Raw genomic sequence first — 22,407 nt, 5'->3', positions numbered from 1 at the left:
ACCCGAGTATAGACTTTTCAGGGACATGTCAGAGGTATTAAGCATCAGCCCTTTGGATGCACTCTGGGGACCCCTTTCACATCCCTTAGAGTTCTGAGGAGACGTACGGACACAAATCCATCTTTCTAGTAAAAACAAAAACGGCACAACAACAACAGGTTTGGGGTTTTGAAGTAAACATCTTTAGAAAAGGAGACTACAGGACAGAGACATGAAGGAGCAAGAGCCCCTGGAGCGTTCTTGCGCACAGTGCACTTTATGTGGTGCCGTTTTCAGGCTACGGGGTTATAAAGTTATGACACAGCATTCCTTGGTAAACTGTGCCGTGGAGGGTAACACTTAGAACCAAGAGGCCAACTCTTCACAACAGCACTGAAGGTACATACAGCTCTCAGGAGACACACAAGCTGTGGCTAGGCACGTTGAGAAGGTTGCAATCTGTTACTTAATTCACTTTTTTTTTTTTTAAAGAATTTACTTAGAGAGAGAGAGTGCGCGCAGGGGCAGAGGGAGAAGCAGACTCCGTGCTGAGCGCAGAGCCCGACGCGGGGCTCGATTCCACAACCCTGAGATCATGGCCTGAGCTAAAACCAAGAGTTGGGCTCAACCGACTGCGCCTCCCAGGGGCCCCATGTTGCTGAATTCACTTCTGAATGGGAAGTGACTTCTGGTTTGTACACGAACATTGTGATTTCTACATGCAGAGAAGCACGCGCCTGAGACGGCTGACACTTTTGGAGCTGTGGACGGGGATATGCTGCAGGCGCCCACAGCCAGTGGGGAGGATGACGGAGAGAATCCCGGGGTGTGGTGAAACCGGAAAGACAGGGCTTACTGTACCTCTAATGAAGGCATCAGAATTTCAACAACAGACTCCAAATCAGTCAGCTCAACAGTGTCCCCGCTCATACGAAGTCTTCATGAAATCGGCGTACGAAACACCACAGATCAGACGTTCCTATGCTTAAAATTCAGGGCTTGCTAAGGCCCTTTCACCCACAAACTACATAAGGGAAACAGTAACTGTGTGAGTTCCAGGGTCTACGCTGTAGAACAAAACAGTAAAATATTACACCTCTGTTGCGCTCTTGACGGGAGGAGTAAGCCACCGCGCCGAGGCGGGCCAGGGGACACACAACAGCCATTTGAAACAAACGGAGGAGACACATGATCACGTCTTCCCTCTGTCTGTGTTACTCAGTATTTTCAACTTAGGAAATCTGGAAGGAACAGTGACGAGCTGTGTAAACTTTGGGGAGTGAAGTCCTGGGCTTTTCACATTCAGAAGAACTTATTTTAGAGCCGACAGATTATTTCATAGTGTCATCTAAGCGTCACAAACAAGCAACATGTATATACTGCAAGTTTATTTCAATCACACAAACGAAGTTAGCGGTAGGAAATGTAAATGAAACAGTACGGTAAAAATAGCAGAGAACCGAAAAATCTAAAAAGGAAGCACACCTAAAGCATGAGAATCCAACATTCATTAGTGTTTCATCTTCAGTTCGGATTGACACGTGATGCTTGCAAATTGTGAACAAACTGTGAAATCACGACGACTACTCTGGAGAGATTTCAGCACCGGCGTTAAGATGTGTACATTCAGTTGGTTTGCAATGGACTGCTCGCCATTTACAGAGCGTATAGGACAGATTTGTCACGGGTCAGATCACAGTGTTGAGGAAAGAAGTGCCTTCCTGTCATCAGAAAGGACCCCCTGAACTGCACTCGGCTTCGGACACCCAGTGAGCACAGAGCACGAACACCGTCGGCATGACGGGCTCCAAGGAACATCACCCGCTAAGGAAAGTCACCTAAGCTTCTGCTTCCCATTTTAGTTACTGAAATCTCTAACGATGACAAAACTGTCCCGTAAGACAGTAAATGTGTACAGTGATTGGGAAGAACACATTTAGCGATCCGGACGAACGCACACTGATGGAACACGCTGTGACCCAGCACTGGCCCTGTCCCGTTACACAGACCTCCTGGGAGAATCGGGCCAAGGCACGAGACACCGAGTGCCTACACCAGCTCCGCACTAAGATCCAGCGTGTTGCTGTAAGTCTTTTCTCTGACTTTGGACCACTTGTACCCAGTGTTCTATCCTACTAGAGACTAACTTCACCAACAAAATCAAGTGACTTCTCACCAGATTTATAGGGGACGTGAGCGTTTATACCATCCAAGTGTTTGCATAATCAAAAGGACAATAATAAAGATCAAAGTGCCTCCAATTTCTTTTAGAAGACAGGACTTTAGAGGCTTGCTGCAGCTTGAATGCCTTTCCTACTACTGCCTGACGATGAATGGTGGATACAAAACTGTAGATGTGAATTATGATAGCTCATCCATCACAGATTAATCTAAAACTGAAGTCTCTACAGAAACAGGAACTATTTTAACAAGGAAAACAATTCCCTCACTCAAACCTTTTTTGAATGGTAAACTATGCTACTGACAAGCTGTCTGACCAACTGAGGTTACAAAATCTAGAAAGCAGATGAAAATGGATTATTTCTTCAAAATTTTAGTAAAACTTCAGATAATCAAAGATTTCAAAGCAAATATGGCACATAACTGAAGAATAAATCAAGATGGAGAGTCTGGAGAATTTGTGATTTCCTAAATTAAAAAAAAAATCTATCATTGCAACATATAGAATTTCTCCCCTATTTTAATCTCCGCGAGTTTCCAGGAGAAGGGCGTGGGTTACATGTGCACGCACAGGCGTGCACACCACGTGCACACCCGCATGGGGGTGAGTGGACCACCTAGGTCCTTCTTCCCACCACGTGAGTCTTGCTCGGTCACAACAAGAGAACCATGCAGAGCCCCTCGCTGGTCCCCTCGGCCACGTGGTGTCTGTGACCTTGGTTGCTGTGGACATGGCTACTCCGTGTGTTTCCATGTAACAAAATTCAAAAGCAGCTTCCTGGTCAGGAACATGTACCTGAACACCTGTCCAACTGCAGGGCACCTAGGTAGTAAATAACTGCCAAATTCAGGGATCGAATTTTCGAGTTCCACAGTACAATGTAAACCATGTGAAGCTCAGAATCATGTTTCAGACCATTGAAATTACTCAAGTTAAAATACGAACAGCTGAAGACATGATGTAAAAGATTGAGTACTTGGTTCTGCTAACATATTTACCAATTAAAGTCACAAAACAGTCCTCATTAGTATTCATGCAGGTCGTTGAGAAAACAAAGACAGTGCAGAAATTAACTTTAAAAGAAAAATGATTCCTTCCTTTCCTCCCACCCACCCGAGACTCTACAAAAGGTTTTCCCTGGGACCAGGCCTGAAAAGGCCGCTACGTATTAGTGGGACATGCATTACTGTCTGCAATTAAAAAAGCTAATTTTGTGGTGGTTGTAATTACATTATAAAAATGTCCACATGCATAAATCTAAAAAAGGTTGAAAACCTACAGTTAAGTCTACAATATATTGTTTTACATTTGACCACTGGTGTGTATTATGTAGGAGAGATTTGGTAAAGCATTTTAACAATTTAGGAAGGCATCTAAATCTTTAAATTCTGGACGATTTTTATGTTTTAATCTACAAAATTGCATGAAGGCTAACTCGAGAGACTTCCTATCATTCTAAAATTCCTCAAGCCACACAAATCATTTTTAGGACACTTTCTTATAAATATCACCCTTGGAAAACACATACAATTCCATTTGTTGCACATTTTAGGATCTTAACCTACACAGGGCTGATCTCCATTCCTCACGGAATATCAAATGTGATAGGAAGACAAACCTGAGAGAAACATTTACAATATAATAGTGTAACTTGCTCAATTCTTCGTCAGCACTCTCTGAAAACAAACTTAAGCCTTTCTCCTCTTTATTTTAGCAATGGATTGTGAAAAACGTGCTATTTTGTCTTGACATGAAAATATTTCAATGCACGGCGATCTTGCCTGATGGGTTTAGTATTTTCTGCATAACTATGAAACAGGAATTCGCATCCGACTCTTCCATCCTATTGAAAAGGTCAGAAAAAAGCAGCAAACTGGGAGGGAAATAGCTTATCGCCAGAGCAACAGCATCTGAAGGCTCGCGAGGATGTTGGTTTTCCTCCTTGTTTGTCTCCACTGTCTTCGTCACAGCTCACAAATGTAGGGGTTTGTTGTTGTTAACAGCTGTTGTTCGCAGGGGTCTTTCTCCTTTCTCCAGACTAAAGTCCTATTCCTCCTCGGCTCGTCTCTCTATGCAGAATTGGACTTGCTCAGTTCTTGCCTGATCGCTGGGCACGAAAAGGAAACGTATTTCAAGTCAATACAACGATGAGGTAAAATCAATGAGTGATTCACTCCTAAGAAATCTCAGTGGCTGTCTTCAAACTCCCAGTAATAAGGAGACGAACGGACCCTGTATCTTACACTGCACAGACCTGTGTTTTCTTGACACAAAGACGGTACTGATTTATGTACGTGCAGGCGCACACACACACACACTTTCTCATTTGCGCTCTCCCTTTTGTGTGCAAAATGACAACACGGACTCTGTGGGGTCAGAGTCCGCAGAGAAGGCAGCGAGGTGGGACGCGAGGCCAGACACGGGCCCATCCGCCTGGACCTCCATCTGACGCTACTCAAGCCCTGACACATAGGGATCTCGTTCATTCCTATTTTCACAAATAACTTCCACCGTAAGGAGAGGGCTCCTCCCTGACATCCTAATAAGCCAAGCGAAGGACAGGATACTATGCAAAAGTAATTGTTTTATGTCCTCAAGTAATAAACTGGTTCTTTCTTTATGTGCATTTCCTTAAAAAAGGGTATTCTCAAACATTACAAGGACAGCAAATCTGTTCATATACTCACCATCAATGAGCTCTTCTTTTAGCTTTGTTAGTTCTTTTCTCATTTCATCTAAAATGTCCTAAAATATGAGAGAAACACATCAGGAATACAGAAAAAAAAATCACCACTACATATATTCTTGGTCATACAGAATTTTAGGAATATACGAAATTTAAGGAATGGTCTGTGTTGCCGGAGTCCCTCCCAGACAAGGCTGTCTTAGAGCAGGCCGAGCAATGATTCTGTTTTAACAGTCTTCCCAGCCTTTGCTTATTGTAGCCTAGCAAAACATGAAACATTAGAATGCACTGCCATCCAGTGAAAGGTAGGATTCAGGTAATTTCTAGAACAGGAATAGCTCTGCCCTCAACCTCGTCTTCTTGGAGCAGTCTGAAAGATGGCCCGTAATGAAATTTCAAGGAACAGGAGAAGTAAACTAGACGAGCAGATCCTGGCCAATCTGTGATCTGGTTTGAAGTATGCGATTCCTTAGGAATAACACCACAGCTGCCAAACCGTGCTTCTAGGAATCCGAGACTCCCCTGGAGCGGCCTCACGGGCTGCCCTAACAGGTAGGACGAGGGTGGCTGGGCCCCTGCTGGACCTACACGGTCCGAACCGATAAACGGAAGACACAGCCGCATGCAGCCACCAAGCACCTGAGACGTAGCCAGTGTGAAATGAGATGCGTTGCTGGGGAAAACACACACCAGATTTCAAAGACTTAGCGTGAAAAAAATAACGTGTAATAATGAGTAATTTTAAAATAGTGATTACATATTGAAATATTATTTTAGTTATATTAATTATTTAAATATATTAAAATGAATTTCACCTATTTCTCTTCATTTAATATGGCTACTAGAAATGTTACAGTACTTGTGTGATCCCTATTTGTATTCTGATTTAATAGTTCTAGATGCTCCTTCCTCCATGAAAACCACTCCACCTTCAAATATTTTGCAAAATCTGTATTTATAAGTTCACTTTGAAATAATGGACAACCACCCTACCCACACCAAACTTAAAAAAAATCACTAAGAACAGGGGCTCCTGGGTGGCTCAGTCAGCTGAGCGTCTGACTCTTGATTTTGGCTCGGGTCATGGTCTCAGCCTTGTGAGATCGAGCCCTGCGTCCAGCTCCAGGCTGGGAATGGAGCCTGCTTGGGACTCTCTCTCTCCCTCTCCCTCTGCCCCTCCCCTCCCCAAATTACCAAGAACAATGTCACATGCCAGCTAAAAGGGCTTTGACAAGGTGACACAATTTGAAGAATAACACCTCCCCTTTGGATGGATTACTTTCCAATATGTGACCCTCTTTATTATTGCACACCTCAGGTAAAATTAAATCGCTCTATTTAAGGTTCATTTTCTTAAAAAGCTTCTCATGTTTAAAATAAGGTTGAAACTATCAATTAGTATAACTCCTCCACTTTACCAATGACAAAACAAGCACAGAAATTATTAGTACAAACTATCAGATATCCTTATTCAAATTATTATTAAAAGCAGCCCTAACAGGAAACCTTTCCTCTCTTCTCCACTACACTTCAGATAGCCAAGAATTTACCACGTTTTCAAGTGTGTGCAAGCGTCTACTTTAAAGTGTTTTTCAAGAAAAGAAAGCCATGTTTAATATACAGGAAAATTAGGCCTTGATTATCAATGACCTCAAGCTTCCTTTTCAAACTATATAATTCAATTTAACTTTTCAAATAGCTTTGCAGTATAAAAATTAGATTTATCTGAAATTATTGTTAGTATTTCTCCCTTTAATTCGTATTTGACTTTAATTTTGAACTCCTATGACTGCAACATTCTTGGTCCCTTTTTGAGCTCCCAGACATTTGACAAAGGAGCGACAGCACAGAGAACACAGGCTTTGAGCAAAGATCTCAGGGCTCTGATCCTGACACAGTTACTGACCGAGCTGTGGGACTGAGCCATGGAATGAACGCCTCAGAACCTCGGACGTGCAGAGTCTGGGTATAAGCACTGCCTGCCCGGCCTCCCACGAGGGCGAGAAGACAGCACTGTGCTAGGAGCCCAGCCAGCCCCTGGCCTGCACGTCCACCAGCGGGTCAGTACGAGACTGCGACAGGGAGTGGTGTGGGTCACTGTTCTCAGAGGTCCCCAGGGTGCGGGGCCGGAAGCCCAAGGCAACCCTGCTCGCTGCAGCAAACCTGGGTTCAGGTCTGCAAAACTGACCACTGTCTTACTAATAAGGTGTGTACACTGGCCCTCCCTTTGAAGTTTTTTTTAACACTACCAATTTTTTTTAAAATTATTTTACCTCTTCTGGGAATAAAATATTTTAAAGACCCACACATCTTCTCACCTATCACTCCTTCCCCTTTCTTGTTTGAGTACCTACGTGTATAATGCAGAGGTATCCAAAATATGGACAAGATCCTTTTTTCACCATTCAGTATTCAATACTCTCATTTTTGATTCCTTAATGACCACGGGACCCTCCCCAACACTACAGATTTATATACTTCTGCAATATTTTCTTAGCATACATTCTTGGAAGTGAAATTGCTGGGTCAAAGGTAAGATATTTATTTTTAAGGCTCGTCATCTGTTTTCCCAACTGCTTCTAGGAAATGAAAGTATACGAGAGTGCCCATTTCCCTCACGTTCTTGCCAAAACCAGATTCGCTGGGTCCATTTTTGCCAACGGTCAGCGGAAAGTGCAACCCCATTTTCCTTTTACAATTATACACCATGCACTGACATTTAAAGTTTATATTATACCGTTAAGTCACCTGCCCCACTCTCCACCACCGCTGGAACTTTACGTGAACACACTGACCAAACAAAATGAAGATTTGAAAAAAACAATACAGTAGTCATATCACTGTTTCATTTGCATAGAAAGACCTAAACTCTATATTCTTTTCCAGTACATTCACCACCCATCAAATGCCAGCACACCAGACATTTTTCCAGAGAGACCAGTGCATGCGGAGGGAAAGCGCCTACCTGCTTCAGCCTGTCGTAGTCTAGCCCCTCTGTCTGGACGCCATTGGCACTGGGCTGTGATGAAGGTGCAGATTTTGGTCTGTACAAATGGAATTTCCAGGACAGGTAAATAACACTTGGGATGTTTAAGAGTTTACAAAAAATTGCAAATTTACCAACCCAACACCAGGTTTCAGTACTTAAAACACAGATGTTAAAAAGTTAATTGTCAAAGTTGCAGGACTGATTAGAACAGAAAACAAAGTATTTTTCACTTTGCTCAATGTTTCCAGTTACTTGTAAACAAATCAGACAACGGTGATGGGATGAAGACACTTCTTCAGTAAAGGGCAGAGGAGCGCGTTCTCTGGGAAACGGGATCGTGTGCAGCACGCTGACGGGGACGGACACGCCAGACCAGCTGCGACACTGAGGCCCGAGGAGTGCAATCTCGTTCTTCTGAAAGTGTGCAGAGCCTACTAAACATCTGGCAGACCAACCACTAAGATACATCAGTTTACAAATTCGATGCCTTGGTTTATGGGATAAAACCATTTGAGTAATAAGCATGATTCATTCTATGTGTTTCATGCCATTTCAAGCATCCAAATAAATAAGAATGTTGGGGAAATAATTAAAAGTAAATTCATATCCAGTTGGCTATGTGGCTGTTTCCAGACAAGTTTTTATGGAGATGCCATCTGAATGACGTGTTTACAACTAATTTTGTTAAAAAATAATAATAATAATAGGGCGCCTGGGTGGCTCAGTCAGTTAAGCGTCTGACTCTTGGTTTCAGCTGGGGTTGTGATCTCAGGGTCGCAGGATTGAGCCCCACGTGGGGTTCCACACTCAGTGGGGCATCTGCTTGGGATTCTCTCTCTCCCTTTCCTTCTGCCCCTCCCCCACGTGCGTGCACGCTCTCTCTCTCCAATAAATAAATCTTTAAAAAAAAAAGGAAATGCCACACAGAAGCAGTTTGCCAATTATTACTACACATTCAGAAGTTTAGCTTCTATTAAAAATTCTACACGAAGAAGTCAGTCTTAGAAATTAGGTATATTTTAAGCAAAAGTTTCAATATCAAATAAACCAGTCATGGCTCCTCTCCAATTCCGGCAAGTAGAGGAAATCCCAGGGGAAAATCTAGAGTCTTAACTGGGCACTCCTCGGGCGCCTGGGTGGCTCAGATGGTTAACTGGGCACTCCTCTATGTTCTGGTTCAGTATGGTAAGTGGCTACGCTTTGAGGACCACAACTCGGTGCAGATGAAAACTATCAGCTGAGTCACATGTCTTCAGGTTTGCAGAGGACCAACATCACAAATCTGAACCAAAACTCGGTACGCACCGTAACTTTTCCAAGTTACGATTTCGTAACTCTTACAAGGCATATTATACTCCAAACCCACAGGCATTGTTTGTGAAAATGAAATACTGAGCTAATCTGCTTTCATATCAAACATATGGCTGCTTAACAAGCTGTCATGTAAAGCAAGTCAACCAGTTTTATTTTATGAGATCTCTGCTGCCCTGCTTGGATGAACCAGGGAAAACAACTTTCAGAAAATTTCACTCAGTAAGCCCTGAGCTAGGCATGGGGGGGCGGTGGAAGAGACTTACTTACAGGACACATTTCCTTTCCTCTAGAGAGGATACACCTTCTCCCTTCACTGAGGGGCCAGCTGCAACCCCCGGTCACAGAGGAGGTAGAGAGAGCCACAGCAGACAAGGCAGGTGTCCTGGGCACAGGCCGATCTGGGGAACACCCTTGACAGTCCACACACTGCATTTTATTTACCCACGCTCTCTGTTCCTGCTCGCCAGACTGACACTCCTAATTTCTCTGCTTTTCTTTCACTTTTCACATTTAATTGGTACAACCAGTGAATGCTTTTCTCCCAGGTTATATAATGAATATCCCCAACATTCACATGAGCAACTGTAGTCCGCTAATTAACCGGCAGTATGTTATGAATATATCCATACTTATTAAACAATACAACACATTATTGTTACATAATAAACTATAGAGGAAACATGCAATTAAGAAATTTTAATTCATGCTAACATGCAATCCACCACCACCACCACCACCACCATGATAATTAACTAAAGGGGGGAACTTTTCATACTGAAGGAAAGAAGTAATCACCACTTTTTTAAAAAAGGTTTATCAACATTATTCTATCGAGGGGCCCTACGTGGGAAAGCAGCAAGAGAACTGAGAAGATTAACAACAGAAAATCTCATTAAATGCTATTTTCCTATGTACTAGCAAACTTTCCAAGTAAGTCTTTTGGTGACAATGATTAAACCACCTTGAAAAAAGCAGGAAAAATGATTTCATGCGTGTAATATAAACATTTTATGCAGATTTAACTGACTGACAAACTTATCAAATATTTTAATCATCAATGGCATGAAAGTAATTTGGCCAAATACAGTCTGCACAACCCCTGACTCACTGCCACAGACACCCCTCCATATACTATTTAAGTCATGCTCCCAGGAGACTTGATGTGTATATTTAAAAATAGGTGCATATGATAACATGGGCAAACCTCGGTGATTTGTAATCTATGGGTTTTCACCATAATTGATAACAAAGTATGAGGCCTTCCCAGAGGTTTCTGTGTTACCTCTAACAGCTGCCTATCAAATAACTACCACAATATTTAAAGCCCCTGTTCCTCCAAATCAGTTCTAAATATAAGCTTAAACACTTGAGGATTTTTATAAAAAATTGTCAATTTCTTTAATTAAGAAGGAAATACATGGTTCTTAATTTTCTTAATTAAAAAATGGTGTAACAGGACTCATCCTGGAAAACCACGTGCCCAGGACGGGAGACGTCAGATTGGTAAAGGCACGCAATCTGCTGCAACGGACGGACGAGACGCGGATGTTCGTCCAGGAATCCACTTTTCACAAGTGTGGCTGTAATGTAGTCCCGTGTTCCACTGACACAGAGTACAAATCTTCTTCTCTACCTTTTAAAGGCTTTGTCTCAAGCTTCTAAGGAGAAAAGCCTTCAGAAGAAAATGCAAGAGCTGCCAAGTGGCTGGAGAAGACACAGGGGGCCTCAGACCCCACTCTGGCCTTGCTGGTGTGTCCACCACTCATAGGTACCCTGATCTGACTAGAAAATGAAGGCAGGGGAATGAACCTTACTAACTTTTCTACTTAAAATCTCTTAAGTGTTTTTTAAAAATTGCTCTAAATAAAGCTAATATGAAAGATTTGATCTTCCTCAAGCATCTCCCCTTGTGGTGATTACCAATCCAGGTAGAAAAAGCTCAGCCCTATCCTCAACATGTTATTTCGAAGTCTCAAACCACAAAGTCACATCAGGATGATACCTGTGTAATGAATCACAGGACCTGTTGTCAAAAACAATCTGATTTTTCCTTGGAGAATCCCGTCTATGAAGGGGAAAAACCATTTAAAGGGAAATACAATAGAGCTTTTAAAAAAACAATTCGCACTATGTTCCTGTTTTATAGATTTGTAGTCACAGCAAAACAATGAAAGGAGTCCATTAACCTTAAAACAATAGTTTTTTTCCCCAATACAAAAGAAGATACTTGGACACTAATTCTGGTTATTTAAGATACTCACATTTGACAATTACAGAGAACAAAAAGGAAATCGTGGCGCAATAACCACTTTTAGAGATTGCAGACATAGTAAAAGCTGCTACACAAAGTATCAATAAGTATCAAAAATCACTGTAGTTTGAAGTACAAAATTAACTCTTCTCAGAAAAAAAGCATGGAAACTCTTTTTCTACCTTGAATATCAGATCTGTGAGCTCTTACTGAAAACCATATGAGAACTCACAAATTTTCCAATGGGACATTCCAGTCATAGCTTCAGGTAATTTTAACGACAATATTTTTGCTTTTACCCTACTATCTGGCATCTTTGCTTAATAAATAGAGCACAATGCAGTACACCTCATGTGTATGACAGGGTACTGATCCATCCTATCACTAACATAACCTCGACATGGACATTCCTAAGAGAAAGGGGTACTTTCACCACCACAAAAGGATGAGGTGCACTTCAATAAAAACAAAACATCAAGTGGCCGTATTAATACACTGGCTCTCAGCAGGAACAGGGGAGAAAACTTGGGACGAAAAGCCATCCAGTTTAGTCCTTCCAACATACTTTTTAAAGTCTTTCATGGCTTAAAACTGCTTGGGGTGAAATTTTAAGACACGTATCACTGGCTGGATCAAATCAAAAGGTAGGAGTGGTCAGGAAGCGACGGCGTTTCCAAATTTCCATTTCAGGAAAGGAGAAGAAAACCACCTACCAGAGCAGGACACCATAACGATACACTACTAGATAATAAGAACCAATATCTGGTTAATCTACAGAAAAGTCTTTTTTAAATGGTGATTTTCAGAACACTTATTAAACTTCCTTTAGAAGTGTGAAAAATCTTTCAAAGAATATTTTTTAAATGAACCCAAACATGTCAAGGAACTTTTATTCCATTTGGAGAACCTATTTCATGTCCCTCCATGGACTTAGGGTTCACTTCAGGCTCACTATGGAACCCATATCAGTAAGGTAGGGATGAAGAGTAGACACAAAGAGAAAAATTCTTCCCGTCACATTTATGTCTTCAAAAGATACATGGGACATCACTGTTCTGTTCTCTGATACGTACTTGATAAATCAGGCTTCAAAATGTGCTCGTGGAGAAAATCTATAAAAACTACCAGAGACGCATTGGAAGGCCACATCAATCAGGTATCTGATAAACACAAATGTGCAATTTTTCTACTCTATTGAAAACATGTCCACCAAAAGCAATTCCTGCATTTTCTCCTAAAATCAAATACATTCATCTTATAGTCACTGAGAAACTAAAAGCTTCTATACAGTCGAAAAGGCACTGAGGAACTTAAATAACTGTGTCATCACCAAATCTTTCCTACAGGAACAAAGAACCACATAAAAACAAATCCAAATTTAGATTTAGGCTAACACTGAACAGATTTGTGGCAATGCGAGGTCTGTCCTTGTATTTTTCTATTAGAGTCAAGTTTGCTTTTTAAGAGGTAAAAATAAAGCAAACAACTCAGAGAGAAAAGGCCAAAAACTTTTTAGTCTCTAAACACATACTTTTTTTCTGGAAAAAAATGTAAGTCCTTTAAACTGTCTCATAAATCCAGAAAAAGTTTCATCTACGTGCAAGACCTGAGATACAAATTTGGTATGACAATAAAATATGCCTAGCTAAGAAACGCTGAATTTGCTAAGACCATGCCTCACGCCCACTGGGAGAAATTCACTAGTCTTGTTTCTGGGCACTATCTTTTCTAAGTTGATTGTAACTAGAAGTTCCAACTGAGACAGAAATCAATCTTTCTACTTCACAAATTCAAAACTTCAGGTTTTATTTTGCTCTCTCTTAAACACTGCAGGCATTTCTCTCCAGCTGCTTTTCAATTTAAAATATAAAAGTTTCTTTTAAAAATTACATTTACAAAATGAAGGATGTCATTGAGACTACTGGGGAAATGTGAATATGTTACATAATACCATTGTTCAACATTAAATTTGAGAGCAACAATGGTACTGGGATTACACAGAAGGATATCCCAGTTCTTACGGAAAATGCTGAAGGATTTGCAAACTGCTCTCCAACTCTTCAGAGGAACATGAGTGGAAGGGAGGCGGGCAGAACTGGTAACTGGGGAATCTGGGTTCCTCCACTATTCTCTCAACTTTTCTGTAGTTTTGAATTTTTCAAAATAAAGAAATTGGAAGGAATAAAAGCTATCTTAAAATTTCAGACAACCTGGCTCACAGTAAGCATCCAATCACTAGGAAAAATACGATGGTGCTCAGTGGTCTCCAGCAGAAGGATTCCAGATTTCATCTGCTCCTTTGTACTATTTCAAATCTACCATTGGAGTTTGGAGAGGTTAATTTCTTTTTAGATACACATGTAGCATAAAAGTCAGAAAACAAACATACCTGGAGATAACAGGTGACTTGCTGCCGTTCATTGTATTTGTTCTTTCCCAAGGTTTTCTGGTTGGTTCTTTAAAAATAAGGAACATAAGTTATGAAGTATCCTATGTGCTCCCAGAGTTACTTATTGTAAAACAAATAACGAAATACTAAGTAACATCATACATGTTTATGTAAGTAATACAAATGAAAAAATTTTAATTACAATTCTGAACTTTAAAATCTGTAAGGATTCTAATTTGTTCAACTTCAGACATTAAAATGAGAAGACATTAGTAAGCAAGTGTGACGAGCCCCCTGGGAAAGCCACAGGCTGCGAAGTCTCCGACACTGGAAGCCCACACACCAGGAGATGCACGGCCTCTCTAGCAAAGCAGGGCTCCCTATTAGAGATGGAGTTCTCAGCTTGGGGTCTGCATAAGCTTCAGGGAGGGCATGAAATTATGAGCAAATCTGTATAAAAATACGGTCATCCCCAGGGGGGAGGGGGCGGGCAGGGGGCGGATTCATAGTTCTTTTCAACTTGTAAACGGTCCTGTGACCCTAACTTACAGTGGAGTTCTACAGTATCAGCATATATGTTAATTTTGGCTTCTAGAAGAAAATAAAGCTATTACAGTAAGTAGTTCATAAACCAGAGAATTTTTAATGAAAGTAACATCAACAAACTGATCTGAGTCCTATTTAGAGGAAAAACAATTCACAAAGTCACAATATTAACCACAATACAGCCATCAAAATATTGAATAATCACCATTCAGTGATGAGAATGTGAGACTTTTTTTTTTTTTTTTTTGGCAAATGGGTTACAATCACCAAAACAGAATTTTTTTTTTTAGAATTTCTAAACAGTGGAATTCTAGAGGTCGCTGGTAGTCTCCAACTCAAAATGGGTAGGAATTAACATGGACATTTCTCTATAAAAACTTCTCATGGGCCATTCTAGATATTAATTCATCGAAATTACCAAATTTATTATTCACGTCACTTTATTTCAAATTAGATAAAAAGCTGAACAGGTAGACCAGCTCTTCACTTTAGTCAACAAACGAAACGGCACCTCACATCCTTGTCACAGACGCCGTGCTGGTCAGATGCCTCCAGGGAGAGGCAGTTTGTCCATATTCTACGGAATATACTCGCAACCTAGTCTTCAACATCAGAAACCTCGCTGAGTTCAACACCACTTCCCCAAAGCTGTAACGAGGCTTCTTTTCTCCTTACAAAAGAGAAGCTTTATCTCCCTGATTATCAGTATTACCCCAATGTATGGCTAAAAGGACAGCGCTCTCTCTCCATTTGAGAATGCCTTGACATGGACATGAGTGCTAACTACCTGCTCACCTAAACTTCACCTTTAAGAATCCAGGACTAAAAGGACTTCTCTTTCATCTGATGATGTATGTCTCCGTGCTCTAGTGAAGAGCCTCAAATCTTCAACAGCAGTACACATGGAATGTGTAAAAATTATGATTTTCAAAGAAAGAATCATCAGGAAAAAACCTTTGGGTTTTAATGGATCACTCCATCTCACAAAGGCAGAGGAAAAGCAAGTCACTGCTTTCAAGCGTGAACGAAAACTTTAACGCTTTCATCACCAGGAAGGAACCTGGTCCCAACATGGGTAAATGGGGCATTTTTAATTGAGGAGTATTAGTATTTCGAAAAGGTTCATAAAGGTTAAAATAGACCTCCTGAACTTACCAGGTGTACTTGTCGATGAGGCCTTAGAAGTTACGGGCTCCGAATCTTCCTAAATAGAAACACTTATTAATCACATGGCACCCGCCAGAAACCTGGAGCACAGACTCAGGGGCTCACACGCTTCCATGTCCAACATGCCTGCTGCGTTTCCCACTGTGTCCTTCATTAGCCTCCTCTCCCTTCCACTGCAGCCCAGAACTGCCTCCTCTGTCCCCCACAGGCCCCCATCCTCCTGAGCGGCACCAGCCACCGCTACTGAGCCGGACGTTAGCGACAGGCGGGAGGAAGGGTGCCGAAGCCCAAATGCAGTGGGGAAGCAACGGCGGGCGCACAGCTGATAACCACAGGGCTCCTAGGGGATTAGTCTAATTCCTTCCTTCTCAATGCAAGGAAACGGAGACCCTACGAGATTCAGGACATCGAGTGAATGTACGGCATTCGCTCCACAACTGAGTGCAGCCCCTTCCCCGCGGGTCCCCATGCCTTGCCCGTCGCACACAGAAGGCTATGAAAACGTGATACATCACGCTCGAAACAAGCCATTTCTAATACGTGAAAAGCTGAAATAAGGAATTCTAAGCTCCACCTAATCTCAGATATCACTTCCTGAATGAGCTACGCCTGGCTTTCCTGTTTCCAGTTGCAGTAGACTCTCTTTATGAACTTACGTTTTTGTCCTCTTTTTGTTCTGTTTCTATTGTTGATCCCTTTTCAGCAATTCTTCTCCTAGAAAGAAGATAAATCAGATTTTTAAAAAATTCATCTCTTAGTATAAAAACTACTCTGAAAGGGAAGAACGGCATCTAGTTAAATTGTACTTGAATAAAATAAACACAATCCTCTCAATTCTGAACATGTTCACATAGTTTCTCACTCACCTCCTGGCCAGCAGGGCACTCATTTCTTCCATTAACCCACTGCCTCCTAAAGGAAGGGGTCCATTCCCACGACCCGTGTCTGACTTCGATGAGGCCGGGTTCACACCAATGGTAGTCCCTCCACTTGGTAAAGAGGCATCCTCCATCTTAATGAGAATATGGACAGATAGTAAACTCCTGTGTTTAGGACATTAATTTCAATACAAACATCCAATTATTATTTTTTAAATCTTTTTAAGAACCAATGGAGTGATTGGTACTAACTTTATATTAATCAGTGGAAATTCCATCCAAGTTTACATCAACAATAATGGAATAAAACATTACCACATGTCTCCCTGTTCCATACACTGAGAAGGACACGTCACTCTGGTGGCAAAAAAATGCGTAATCTGCCAAAACATGCATAATCCAAAACTAATCTTGAGAAAACTATCGGGGAAACCAAACTGAAGGGCGAGCTCACCAAAGTCAACCTCACGTATGAAACAGTGAGGAACTGTCCCAGTTTTATGGCAAACTCGGGACGTCACAGCTAAACGTACTGAGTGATCTTGGGCTAGAAAACTGCCGTAAAGGACAGTGTTGGACAAATACGTGACATCTGAATACATCTGTAGATTAGAAGAGTCCAAACTTCCCAGTCCTGATCATTCTCCAATGGGCACATAGGTGAGCGTCCCTGTTCCTACAGACCACACGCCCCAGTGTTCAGGGAGATGGGAGACGTGGTGTGTCTGACTCACTCTCAATTCAGACAAAAAGGGAGAGTGTGTGTGTCCCGCAGAAGGAAACACATACACACAGAGAAGAATTATGCAAATACGGTAAAATGTGAAGTGGTGAGTCTGGGTGCTGGGTTTACAGAAGCTGTATTCTCTCTCGAGTATAAACTGTCTCAGTTTTTTGAATCAGTGAAGTAACACAGGGTTCATGAAATGAGAAGACAGTCAATCCGCTATCCCAGTCACTGAGGGAGAATAGGCACAAGCAGAAAGCACAGAGACGTGGAGGTGCATTTACCCGGGACACCTTCCTCAGTTTCGCTCCGGCGATGGCAGCCGCAAGTCCAGTCAAAGGGCGATTGTCTTCAGATGCGGATCCGGCAAAAAATCCAGATGCAGGGAGGGGGGGAGCGGGAGGCGGAGGGGGAGGGGGGGGCGCTTGATTAGGAAGAGGGGGCGGAGGGGGCGGGGGCGGAGGCCCCGAGGCAGGGAGCGGAGGGGGAGGGGGAGGCCCCGGGTGGGGCGGCAGCGCTGCTGGAGCTGGGGCGGGACCCGGGGGGAGCGGAGGTGGGGGCGGAGGTGCAGGTGGTCCCAAGACAACGCCTGAGAGAAAGAGACGTTAAATAAGACCATCAACAACAGAGCCGCGGGTGCAATCTTGTGGAAAGGGATGCAGGATGCCATGCTAAATTAAGTGGCCTCCGACATTTACTACCTATTAATGAGTTCCATTTAGCATAATGTTTAAAGTCTAGATCAGTGTTAAAAAGATACTAAAACGCAAAGCAAAGTATTTAACATCTTACTTCAATGTTAGAGCTTTATTAACAGAACTGTGCGACAAGTCACCTAGTTACATCTTTGGGGGTTCATGGAGCCGTTTAAGTGCTTATAAAATCTGTGATGGAAGCAGTGCCCCTGAAGAAGTGAGCCCGTGTGTAGGACCGCAGTTAGGGCTGTTGGAAGTAACAGACCCCCAAGAGTCTGTGTGAACCTGTAAAGGTTGAGACCCTTAAGCCTACCATAGTGAAGACCGGTATTTAGGCGCTGATAGATGGCCGCAGTGGCTGGACTGAGAACAGGAGGGAGGGGCGGGTCCCCAGGTCAGCATCTTAAAAATGTTCCACCTTTAACTCCAATGTGTACAGAATCACTGAAGTAAAGGAATCTACTAGAACAAAGTACAACCTGAAAGTAACTACCAGAAATAATTAAACATACAGAATTTGAAGTTCCTTTTAGTCTAGAAGACAGGGGTAAGAGAGAAATGTCTCCAAATCTTGTAAAATCACAAAGAGAGTGAACGAGAACTTACTCAGTATCAGAAGACCGAGCTAGTAGGCACTCTCCCTCCTTGAAGTCTTTTAAAGGGGTATTTTAGGACAAATAAGATGTTATTTGCACACTGGGTGGTAATTTTTTGAAACTGAAAACACCAGCAGCTCTTAGAGGAACACAGAGCAATGGACTGCCTCCCTCCCTCGGGCTGTGGGCTTGTAAGGGCACAGCAGGTGGGTCCCGCGACCTTGTCAGGCTCACTGTGCCCCCTTGTCCGGCATTACCGTCACGTGACACGAGCCTGCACGTACTAGAATTCTGACTCAGTGTTTAAGCAAAATCGATGCGTCAACAGGAAAAACATAGACACAGCAATAACAGGTCTTATTACTTATCTTAAGAACAAAGATTTTTTTTAAAGAAGGGTATTTAATTAAATCCAGGCTATGACACCGTTTCTTTCTACGTACAAATTAGTTGTCATATTCCTTCCTGTAATTCTTGCTAGATCCTATCTTTGAAAAAAAGTGTTGCCAAGTGTCTTCTTATTCACTTATGGAACCAGGTCCTTTTCTACTTACAAATAATCCAAACTTAGACGATTACATCCTCCCCCCCTGTTACCATGACGGCCAGTTGGGGCGAGGGGAGGCAGTGGGGGGGATAACTGTGGAGGATGCTTGTTCTCTTCCAACTATCCCTTCAGGCCACTACTTCTTGTACTTCTGGAGCACGGGAATCCCCTCGGGCATACATCAGGCCTGCAACACTCCCCACCCCTCGTGCAAAGTCGGGCTGCTCTTCAGGATTTGGGGTGTACCTAGTCCAATGTGGGAAGCCCAATACAGGAGAGGCCAAAATGAAACAGGGCCCAAGAATCAGAACTGTTCAGGAGGAGACTCGAGGAAGACACATCTCATGACTTCAGTTGGGCACCAAATAGAATCTCTCAATTTCCCACAAAGTAAAGGAAGACAAGTTAGGCAGGCCATGTTATTTATCGTGTAGAGAAATAAGTCAAGTAACGTTTTCCTAGTGGGATTTACAGGGAATGTGTTGCGGAGGCCCTCAAATACCAGAACACCCCTCCAGCTACGATACCGCGGAAGACACGAAAATCCAAAGCAGTGCGGACACTCCCCACCTTGATCCTCCGACTGCACTTAATCCAGGAAAGAGCCTCTCTCATCTTGGACTTGTTTAGGTTACACAGAGTTGGGCACAGTGACACAGGGCTGTTCACCTACCAGAACCACCCTCCCCGTGCCTCTAGGCAGTGACCGCCACGGACACACCACGTTTCCAGGGTGCGTTGTTAGTAGCAACAACGGAAGCCTTACCCTGTTGGGCTGGAGTCTCGGCCGGCTGAGAGGCTGCCTGCAAGCCTGGCTCAGAAGCAGAGGAGTCCCCCAGCACAGAGTTTAGAGGAGTCTCCGCAGAGGCAGGGGCAGCTGCAGAGGGAGAAGGGAGAACACTAGGCTTGGATGAGGGAGTTGAGGCAAGAGGGGTGCTTGGAGGAGGAGAGGCTTGCGATCCACAGTGTGAGCGCGGTGCGAGGGAAGGCAGTGGAGGTGGAGGCGGCGGCGCTGCTGGCCCTGAGGTAGGCGGTGGGGACACCGGACACGGGACAGAGTCAAGCGGCCCATTGGGTGCTGCTGGTGACGGAGGCATTGGGGGCACAGGAGAAGAGACACAAACAGGGAGGACAGGCCTTGGACCGGTCGCTTTGCCTGGGGGGCTGCTAATCATTACTGGAGGAGATGGAGGGAGGGGCGCGACAGTGGAAGTAGACCAGGCACAGGGCTTCGTAGCTGGAGGCTGAGAAGAGGGTGTGTTCGCAGGAGAAGGAGGCCGAGAGGTTTTGTTCAGAGGACGAGGAACCGTAGCATAATGGGGAAGAACGGGGTGGAAGGCTGAACCTACAGATGCAGCAAAACGTGTCGCTGAGTGTCGAAGTGGTGGTGTAGGGGGTGTGGAAGGAGGTGGCAAAGCGGTCACTACAGCAGAGTCAGGAGTGGCCTCCGACACTGGAGCTGAGATGACTTTAGCATAGGATGGAGGAGGTGCCGAAGGAGGCTGGCAACTGGCATACTCAGGAAGTGGCGCGCTATACGGGGAGCTGTCGGAGGATGGAGCTGCACAGAAGGTGGGGAGCAGCAAGGACAGGATAAAAAAGGAGAGAGAAAAAGGGAGCTAGTAAAGCCACAAAACCAGCATTCAGACAAAATGTACACATGTAGACCACAGTTAGTACCCACGAACTAAGCACGTGTGCAAGAACTGATCTCACCCGAGAACGTGTGAACTTGTTCGTGCATTTTGAGACCCAGAGGAGGAAGAACTGTTTTCTTTTTCGCTGATAAGCACACTGATAAATTAAATGGCTTAGCTTATCCTTTGCAAGAACAAGACTGTATCTTAATTCTCATTATTTAGCCCACTAAAAGGACATTAAAATTACATGAATAGGACCACAAACAGGAGAATACGTCTGCTGGTCTTTTAAGAACAACAAATAGTGAAACTGGTAAAAAGTTTTATAAAGGGCTAGGAACCCCCTATTCAATGCTTATTTGTGGATAAGTGTTGTTTTGCTGGCTATCACCCCAGCAAATAATTAGGCAGTTAAAAACAAATTATTGCAAACAACAAACCAATCGACCACACTGAGAACCATGCTGAGACCTTTGATGTAGGCCATATGGAATAGAAAAATAATTCTTAAATCCTATTCCAATAAATGTCAATTTTAACGTATGTCTCAAACTTTCAGTTTTATCTTAACCCTTACGTCTTTCAATAAATTCTATCAGACTTGGAAATTTTCACTAAAAGTCTGCAATACTGGGACATCCATAAAATACTAGTCAGTTGTAGAGAGGGTATTTTCCTCCTCGGACAACTCTAGAGTGCAGTCAAGCACATTTCTTGAATCCTATAGGATTCAGGACAGTTTAAGCAACCTCCGAAGGGTCATACATTCCTAGTCCACCCGATATAAAACATTTCCCATAAAAAGACACTTGCACTTTACAGCCAATTTACAGCAAGTCAGAAGAATTAGAAAGCCGGACCACACAGAGCTTTCCTAAGTCTCCAAGCAGTAAGTGCCACACAGAGAGGACCAAGAACTGGCAAAGTAGCAAGTGCTGCCCGTTTGCCCTGTCCGCCCGTCCTGCCTGCCCACACCCCGCCCCTCCGGGCCCCCTTCCCCCCCCCCCCCCCCCCCCCCCCGCCCCCGGCCCTCTCAGCTCCCCCCCCCTCCCACGGCAGAGCGAGGCGCGCACTTCTTACCGGCCGACAGCCTGCGCTCGCGCTCGCGCTCCCACTCCAGCTGCTCCTGCCGCTCGCGCTGCTCCCGCTGCTCCTGCCGCTCGCGGTCGAGCCGCTCCAGCCGCTCGCGCTCCAGCCGGTCCTGCCGCTCGCGCTCCCGCTGCTCCCGCTGCTCCCGCTCCCGCTCGCGCTCCAGCTGCTCCTGCTCCAGGCGCTCTCGCTCCACACGCTCCCGCTCCAGGCGCTCCCGCTCCACGCGCTCCACGCGCTCCCGCTCCACGCGCTCCAGGCGCTCCCGCTCCACGCGCTCCCCGCGCTCCCCGCGCTCCAGCTCCTTCTGTCGCTGCTGCTCTTGCAGCTGCCTGAAATTTAAATACTGAAAAATCAGAACTGTGCGACAAGGGCCACTCACCACTAAACACCCAGTCCCTGAGATGAACCTACGCGCGCCTCGGTCGTGAAGCAGATACAAAGTGGCCGGAGCCCGCAACCCCCATCCGCCAGTGGAGAAACGGGACACACACGACGGCGCCGCAGCCGGACCACCCGCACAGGACACTGGCGTCTCACTCCACTCGCACTGTTCACGGGGTAAGCGGTACAACAAATGAAGGCCACGTCCCTGTGTCATGCTCCTCCGAGGAAACACCGTGGCCGGCCACAGCCGAAGCTCGACAGCAGTCGGATCACTACCGGCAGGCCCGCCGAGGGAAAGGCTACCCCATCTTGAGGCTCTGGACACATGGCTCCAAACTGTGCTCA

At 44.1% G+C, this 22,407-nt stretch overlaps 1 protein-coding gene across 8 annotated transcripts in view; it reads right to left on the bottom strand.

Annotated features, from left to right (window-relative positions):
• Nucleotides 1-605: 605 nt before the first annotated feature.
• ENAH (ENAH actin regulator) overlaps nt 606-22,407 on the bottom strand; it is a 136,583-nt gene continuing 114,781 nt past the window's right edge. For 2 of the 8 annotated variants that reach the window (XM_032393975.1, XM_032393976.1), the window contains exons 6-15: nt 21,667-22,007; nt 19,713-20,507; nt 17,393-17,697; nt 16,370-16,515; nt 16,160-16,217; nt 15,492-15,540; nt 13,791-13,857; nt 7,813-7,891; nt 4,849-4,906; nt 606-4,268 (exon numbers count right to left, since the gene is read on the bottom strand). In XM_032393975.1, coding sequence (XP_032249866.1) covers nt 4,231-4,268; nt 4,849-4,906; nt 7,813-7,891; nt 13,791-13,857; nt 15,492-15,540; nt 16,160-16,217; nt 16,370-16,515; nt 17,393-17,697; nt 19,713-20,507; nt 21,667-22,007 — 1,936 coding nt within the window. In that variant the 3' untranslated portion in view covers nt 606-4,230. Of the gene's footprint in view, nt 4,269-4,848; nt 4,907-7,812; nt 7,892-11,152; nt 11,216-13,790; nt 13,858-15,491; nt 15,541-16,159; nt 16,218-16,369; nt 16,516-17,392; nt 17,698-19,712; nt 20,508-21,666; nt 22,008-22,407 lie in introns of all 8 variants that reach the window. The other 6 variants (XM_032393978.1, XM_032393977.1, XM_032393979.1 and 3 more) reach the window with 5 other exon arrangements.

The sequence above is a fragment of the Phoca vitulina genome, unplaced genomic scaffold (genome assembly GCF_004348235.1).
Source record: "Phoca vitulina isolate PV1807 unplaced genomic scaffold, GSC_HSeal_1.0 scaffold78, whole genome shotgun sequence".
Classification (NCBI taxonomy): Eukaryota; Metazoa; Chordata; class Mammalia; order Carnivora; family Phocidae; genus Phoca; species Phoca vitulina.
Note: the sequence above shows the minus strand (reverse complement) of the source record. Positions and strands in the feature narration are given on the sequence as shown.